The following is an 8,086-nucleotide window of genomic DNA, read 5'->3' as shown; positions in this document are numbered from 1 at the left end:
TGTTTACGTTCAACGACACCATTTTGTTGCGGAGTCCCAACACAACTTCGTTGATGGATTATGCCACGTTCTGAAAAATATTTTTGCATATCATTGGAAAGAAATTCAGAACCATTGTCCGATCTAACTTGTTGTATGCAAGAATTGAATTGAGTCTTAATCATGGAAAAGAATGATTGCAAAATAGTTTTAGTCTCAGACTTGACATGCATCAAATAAACCCAAGTACATCGACTAAAATCATCAACAATGGTTAAGAAATAACGAGAACCATTTAAAGATTGTTGGGAAAAATTTCCCCAAATATCACAATGAATTAAAGCGAAAGGTCTATTAGTAGTAATAGAACTAGAAGAAAATGGCAAACGTGCTTGTTTGGCTTGAGGACAAATTTTACAAGCAGAATTATTTGAACAAGAAATGAAAGGAATATCCTTAGCTAAATTATGCAAAGTACGATAAGATATGTGTCCAAGTCGCCAATGCCATAAATCAATGGAAGAGTTTTTAGTAACTGCCATTGCCGAAGCAGCCTGAAAACAGTATAGCCCCTCATGAACATTACCCTGCCCAATCGTCCTCTTCGTTGACAGGTCCTGAAAAAAACATTGAGTAGAAGAGAAAGTCACTAAGCAATTATTAGTTTTTGCTAGTTGACTAACAAATAAGAGGTTAAATTTGAATGATGGGATGAAGAAAACATTCTCAAGTTTAATAGTGGATGAAAGATTAATAGTTCCAATATGTGTAATAGGTACATTCGGCCCATCAGGAAGTTGAACAAAAGATGGAGTTGGACATGCTTTATAAGAGGAAAACAAAGATAATGAGTGGCACATGTGGTTAGTAGCTCCTGTATCAATAATCCACATCGAAGCAGAGTGAGCAATAAGTGCTATACCTGCTAGAGAAACACTAGAATTTATGCTACCTGAAGAGAGCATAGCAAGTAATTTGTTGTACTGCTCTTGGGTGATGGGTGGTGGTGACACCATGGCACAATCTTCAGCTTTAGTGGTTTTAACAGGAGCCTCACTCTTCTTTGGAGGATACCCAACAAGCTTGAAGCAGCGATCTTTAGTGTGACCGTCACGGCCACAATGATCACAATGGTAGCGTGGCTTACGGTTGAGTTGGCCACCACGATTTGTGGGCTTGGTGGTAAAAGCTGCAGCATCTGGAGTTGAGGATAATGAAGAATGTATCTCTTGTTGTTTTTCTTCTTGACGAACGAGTGAATAAATTTTGGTTGTGCTAGGAAAAGGTTCCATGAGAAGTATTTGGCTACGAAGTGCGGCATATCGTTCATGAAGGCCTTGTAAAAATTCCATCGCCCTATCTTGTTGCAATTTTTCTGCAGTAGTTCTCCCATGTCCACATGTGCATGGTTGGATACTTACAAGAGAATTGAGCTCATTCCATAATGACTTGAGCTTTGTAAAATATGCAGAAACAGACATATTGTTCTCTTGTTTGAGAGAAGAAATTGACTGCTTCAACTGATAAATTTGTGGTGCATTGGATTGAGAGAATCGCTCCGAAAGATCTGACCAAATCTCCCTCGCAGTCTCAGCATATAAAATACTGCTACGAATCTCACTCGAAACAGAATTGAGAATCCATGAACAGACAAGATCATTACATCTCTCCCATTGAGGAAGATCAGTAGGTGAATCTGGTTTAATCAAGGTGCCATCTACAAAACCCAATTTGTTTTTGGCACGCAAAGCCATAGTGATAGCACGAATCCATGTGCCATAATTATCACCAGATAGAAGAGGTGTAACAAGCACCATGGTTGGACTATCTGAGTGATGAACATAATGAGGATCATTGATTGATCCCTGTGAATCACTGCTCTCAGAGGAAGAAACTACTTTAGGTTGTGCTTCAGTCATTGTAAAATGAGCACGAAAAAAAAAATACGAATAGTTGAGGAAAAAAAATGTCTAAAAAAAATCGTTGCCTAATGCTCTGATACCATGTTAAAGTTGACACATGGATGAAAATAATTTCCTCACATACCCATCTGATTGGGCTTTCATTAGCTTAAATAGAATTGAATCCTACGGCTGTTACAAAGAGATAATGGCAAATTAAATGTACAATTACAAAGAGATAATGACTGTTACAAAGAGATATTGAATCCTACAACAACTGTTACAAAGAGATAACATTAAATTCAATTAACTACTCAACATAATGTCAAAAACAAATATCTTGGAGCAGTAACGTATGGAGCAATAAACAAAAACAAATATCTTGGAGCAGTAACGTCAATAGAGTTACTAATCCCTATGGACCCTATATATATCCATCTTAGTGTATAATCAGATTCATCAGTCATCACCGTTCACTCAACCATTCCTATAAAAAAAGAACGAGCTAATCTTCGTCTTTGCCCTTGATAACTCTCCTTATCTCTCTCTTCATAGTAGCTGCGTTAATTAGTAGTCAGTGTCAACATTTTACTGCTAAACACATTTTCTTTCCTTTGATTTGCTGCCTGTCACTCTTCTTTGAATTCTAATGGATCAGAGTTTGAGAGATGCTGCTCAGGAAGGAAGCATTGATGCCTTGCACTCATTGGTACGGGGAGACCCATATACTTTGGACACAATCGATAAAATTCCATTTGTTGAGACTCCTTTACATATAGCTGCATCTGCTGGACATACTCAGTTTGCCATGGAGATCGTGAGGTTAAAGCCGTCACTTGCTTGGAAGCTTAATCAAGATAGCTTCTCCCCGATGCACCTCGCTTTGCAAAATAACCAAACCCATGTGGTGTGCTGGCTACTTGATGCTGATAAAGACCTTGTTCGTGTCCAAGGAAAGGAGGGTGCAACTCCTTTGCATCATGTAGCTCAAACAGGAAACCTCTATCTTTTGGGCGAATTTCAAAAAGTCTGTCCCATGTCTATTAAAGATGTAACAATTCGAGGAGAGACTACTCTTCATTTTGCCCTGAATAACTGTTAAGTATGACTTGAATTAAAAGTCATGATGGGACCCAATGTTTTGTCTCCTTCTTCAAGTAGGAGAGGTTTTTTGGTTCAACCGGTTTGCTCCTTTTACATGTGGGTTTTGGAGTCCTTCTCCTATGTGTAATTGGACTCCTTGTTTGACTTATAGTAGAAGTCCTAGACCAACATGTAAAATGAGAGTTAAGCTTCTATATAAGGAACAAAGCACAAGGTGAATTTGTGTGTGCCAAAAACAATTGAGAGAAAGAAAAGGTGAGAGCACCAAGAAAGAGAGAGTTTTTTTTTTTTTTTTCTTTTTGTTGTTATTCTCCTTTGGGTAAAGTGAGAATTGGGTGTAAAAGGGGCTTTGGGTTTGAGTGGTTCTCTCACCCTGTTACTCTCTTGTACTCATCTTTTGATAGTGAATTTTCTCTGGGTCGTCTCCGCCAGTAAATGTAGGCATGTTAAGCCGAACCACTTAAATCTTTGTGTCGTGTGTGATTGCTTATCTTTGTTATTCCGCATTCTTCTTATTTTTCGCATCTCACGGGTCTTGGGAAATAGGATTAATTTCCTAACAACTAGTATCAGAGCTGTTGGTTCGAGTGGGAGCGATGGCAAGTGAAGAAGGAAAGATGGGAATCGAGAAGTTCGACGGCAAAGATTTTGGGTATTGGAAGGTACAGATTGAAGATATTCTTTATGGGAAAGATCTTCATCAATCTCTTTTGAAAGAACAACCTGACGACATGGATGATAGCAAGTGGGCTCTGCTTGATCGTAAAGCCCTAGCAGTTATCAGGTTATCACTGTCAAAATCAGTTGCACACAACTTTGTAAAGGAGAAGACCACAGAGGTCTAATGGCGGCTTTGTCAAGCATGTATGAGAAGCCGTCGGCTAACAACAAGGTGCATCTGAGGAATAAATTGTTCAACCTAAAGATGGCGGAAGGAGCTTCGGTGGCACATCATTTCAATGAGTTCAACACCATCACAAATCAATTGTCCTCGATGGAAATTAATTTTGATGATGAGGTTTGCGCGTTGATCGTCTTGGCATCTTTGCCAAATAGCTGGGAAGCAGTGAGGATGGCTGTGAGTAACTCTGTAGGAAAGAGTAAACTGAGCTATGAAGACGTCAGGGATTTGATTCTCAGTGAAAAGGTTCGCAGAAGAGATGCAGGCGAAGCCTCTTGTTCTGGTGCTGCTTTAAACCTCGAGACTCGGGGCAGAGGACAAGATAGAAACTCTGGTCAAGGCAGATCAAATTTCAGAAAAGGGAGAAGCAAATTCAGATTCGGCCGACAACCTGAGTGTTGGAACTGTGGCAAGACTGGCCACTACAAGAAGAATTGCAAGGAGCTGCGGAAGGAGACTGAGAATGATTATGCAAACGTAGTGACAGAAGAAGTATATGATGCCCTACTTCTCTCTATTGACAGTCCCCTTGATTCTTGGGTCTTAGACTCAGGAGTATCTTTTCATACGACAGCTATCCGCAAAATTCTCGAGAACTATGTTGGTGGAGATTTCGGGAAGGTGTATTTGGCTGACGGAACGGCGCTGGATGTTGTGGGCCTAGGCGATGTTCGCATTAGAGTTCACAGTGACTCGGTATGGAAGGTATAGAAAGTCAGGCATGTTCCGGAGCTGAAGAAGAATCTTATTTCAGTGGGACAGCTTGATGAGGAAGGGCATTCAATTCATTTCCACGGTGAAAAGTGGAAGGTCAACAAGGGAGCTAGGATTTTGGCTCGTGGTCATAAGACGGATACTCTCTATATGACCACGAACATCAAGGATACAGATGATGTTGTAGATACGACTGCTGACTCAAAACTATGGCACCTAAGGCTTGGGCACATGAGCGAGAAAGAGATGAAGGTACTTATGTCAAACGGGAAACTACTGGAGTTGAAGTCAATTGAGTCTGATTTGTGTGAAGGCTGCATCCTAGGGAAGCAGAAGAAGGTGAGTTTCTCGGAAGTTGGCAAAGCACCTAAGCTTAGAAAGTTGGAGCTGGTACACACGGATTTGTGGGGTCCCGCACCAGTGGCATCTCTTGGGGGCTCGTGGTATTACATCACATTTATTGATGACTCAAGCAGGAAGGTATGGGTTTATTTCTTGAAAAGTAAATCTGATGTATTTAAGACTTTTAAGAAATGGAAGGCCATGGTTGAGACTGAAACGGGCATGAAGCTCAAGTGTTTGAGATCAGACAATGGAGGAGAATACGAAGATAGGGGGTTTAAACAGTTTTGAGCAGTGAATGGGATTAGAATGAAGAAAACTATCCCGGGAACACCACAGCAGAATGGCGTGGCTGAGCGCATGAACATGACCCTCAATGAGCGTGCTATGAGTATGATGTTGCATGCTGGGATACCAAAGACTTTCTGGGCTGATGCAGTTAGCACTGCTGCATACCTGATAAATAGGGGGTCTTCCGTTCCCCTGAGCCATAGACTACCGGAAGAAGTCTGGAGTGAAAAAGAGGTAAATCTTTCACATCTGAAAGTTTTTGGTTGTGTTTCGTATGTCCATGTTGAGTCTGATGCTATGAGTAAACTAGATGGTAAATCTAGTAAGTGTTTCTTCATTGGATATGGAGATGAGGCCTTCGGTTATCGATTTTGGGATGATCAAAATCGGAAGATCATTAGAAGTCGGAATGTGACTTTTAATGAATGTGCTATGTACAAGGATGGGTCAAGTGCAGATCCTGAAGTTACAGAGCATGAACCGAAGAAGTCTAAGTTTGTTAACTTAGATGAGCTTTCTGAAAGTACAGTGCAGAAAGAGAAACAATTCGTGGAGGTGGAGCTTGATGAGTAGTGTTCACTCATGGATGAATGTGATGACAGAGAATCTTCAAGAGACTTACAGCACCGGGAAGAGTCTTACTCTTTAGCAAGAGGCAAAGAGAAACGTGATCGAAAAGCAACAAAGAGGCATGGCTTTGAGAATATGGTTTCTTTTGCTCTGACAGCTAGTAGTGGAGATTCATCATCTGTTCAGGATGGTACGCTAAATGAGGTTGAGTCACTACGAAGTGGTAAAGCTTGGGAATCCGCAGAATTACCCAAGGGAAAGAAGACTAAAGGGTGCAGATGGGTCTACAAGAAGAAAGAGTCATCGGAAAAAGCTGTATGGTCGACGGGACAGATAGGGAGGCATGGTGTAATGTCTAAATCAGGTCCTATGCTCAAGTTCAAGAGGCGCTTGGACTTGAGGGACACTTGTGGAGTGTGATTGCCCTTAAGGGCTGAGGCGGAGACAACCGGAGGAGACACGTTTTGGTAGACTTGATGGGATTCAAGTCAAGGTGGAGATTGTTAAGTATGACTTGAATTAAAAGTCATGGTGGGACCCAATGTTTTGTCTCCTTCTTCAAGTAGGAGAGGTTTTTTGGTTCAACCGGTTTGCTCCTTTTACATGTGGGTTTTGGAGTCCTTCTCCTATGTGTAATTGGACTCCTTGTTTGACTTATAGTAGAAGTCCTAGACCAACATGTAAAATGAGAGTTAAGCTTCTATATAAGGAACAAAGCACAAGGTGAATTTGTGTGTGCCAAAAACAATTGAGAGAAAGAAAAGGTGAGAGCACCAAGAAAGAGAGTTTTTTTTTTTTTTTTCTTTTTGTTGTTATTCTCCTTTGGGTAAAGTGAGAATTGGGTGTAAAAGGGGCTTTGGGTTTGAGTGGTTCTCTCACCCTGTTACTCTCTTGTACTCATCTTTTGATAGTGAATTTTCTCCGGGTCGTCTCCGTCAGTGGATGTAGGCATGTTAAGCCGAACCACTTAAATCTTTGTGTCGTGTATGATTGCTTATCTTTGTTATTCCGCATTCTTCTTATTTTTCGCATCTCACGGGTCTTGGGAAATATGATTAATTTCATAACAACAACAAGCTAGATGCTTTTGAGTTCCTTATAAGGTGGCTTCAGCAGACCACGTTGGAAGATGCCTCTTCATTGTGGGAAAATAAATTGCTGATTGGAAGAATGAGGAAGGTTACACTTTGTTGCATATTGCAGTATCCAACAATCAACCTCAGGCAAGTTCTCTTCGCTCATTGTTTCTAATAAGGGAATTTAATTGAGTGGGCATTTTTGGGGTCTATCGAAATGATACTAAGGATTCAATTTCAGGAACATGCTTTAAATGACTTCACTTCAGCTTTGATAGTGATATTTTATGTTATCTCTCTCCTTTTTTAATTTCATTAATTTTTAACATTTGTTTTGTCTATTTGTAAACTATTTAAAGTGATGGTATGATTAATTGTGCATTACTATATCATACAGGTCTTGAGATGGTTATTGAATGCTAGAGTTGATACCAACGCTACGAATTTAGCGGGTTTTACAGCTTTGGACATCTTAGAAGGGCAAACACAGATCGACAACAATGAGATCAGGATATGTTAGCTTCTTCTCTTCCAAGGGTTAGATCTCATGAAGTTTACCTCATATCTCTTGTCTTATTTTGTACAAAGTTAGGATATTTGTGCTTCATAAAAAAATAATATGACAAATGTGTTGTTGGTGGTTGTTGCATGTAAACTTGTACGGCTAGTAATAACCACCAAGCTACCAAATGACACTCAGCTCCTTCGAGGAGTTTGGCAAAATAAACTATAATATTCACATTTTTAAGGGATTAAATGATTAAATTTATAATTTTTATATTAAAATATTAATTAATTTATTCTTTTTGTCTCAGCTTTATCACTATTGACTTAGCCAATCCTATAAAAGGATGGGCTAATTTTTTTATTTGCCCAGTAATTAACGAACAACTCCATTCATAGCAGTTGCAATATTAGTCCACAGTTTCAACATTTACTGCTTAACACGTTTCCTTTGATTGCCTGATGATTACTCTTCTCTGAATTGATTAGAATATGGAGAATGCCGCTGATTTGAGGGATGCGGCTAAACAAGGAAGCATTGATGCATTGTACGAATTGATACAGATGGATGCAAAAGTTTTGGACAGAATGGATAACATTCCTTTTGTTGAGATTCCTTTACACATTGCTGCATTTGCAGGGAACATCCAGTTTGTCAAAGAAATCATGAGTTTAAAGCCATCATTTGTTAGGAAGCTTAATCA

General features: G+C 39.8%; 1 protein-coding gene across 1 annotated transcript; it reads left to right on the top strand.

Moving 5' to 3' along the window:
- The first annotated feature begins 2,529 nt into the window (after positions 1-2,529).
- LOC132174204 (ankyrin repeat-containing protein BDA1-like) lies at positions 2,530-7,398 on the top strand. Its single transcript, XM_059585895.1, has 2 exons — positions 2,530-2,907; positions 7,276-7,398. The coding sequence occupies exons 1-2, from the start codon at positions 2,530-2,532 to the stop codon at positions 7,396-7,398; spliced, it is 501 nt and encodes a 166-aa protein (XP_059441878.1).
- Positions 7,399-8,086: the final 688 nt, after the last annotated feature.

This window comes from Corylus avellana, chromosome ca3 (assembly GCF_901000735.1).
Source record: "Corylus avellana chromosome ca3, CavTom2PMs-1.0".
In the NCBI taxonomy this organism is placed as follows: Eukaryota; Viridiplantae; Streptophyta; class Magnoliopsida; order Fagales; family Betulaceae; genus Corylus; species Corylus avellana.
This window is presented reverse-complemented; position numbering and strand designations above follow the sequence as displayed.

Bases quoted from the DNA above. Each gene is read 5' to 3' on its own strand.
- LOC132174204 (XM_059585895.1), top strand. From the start codon at position 2,530: ATGGATCAGAGTTTGAGAGATGCTGCTCAGGAAGGAAGCATTGATGCC. The intron at 2,908-7,275 runs GTCTGTCCCATG...TATATCATACAG, and splicing joins TTTTGGGCGAATTTCAAAAA to GTCTTGAGATGGTTATTGAA.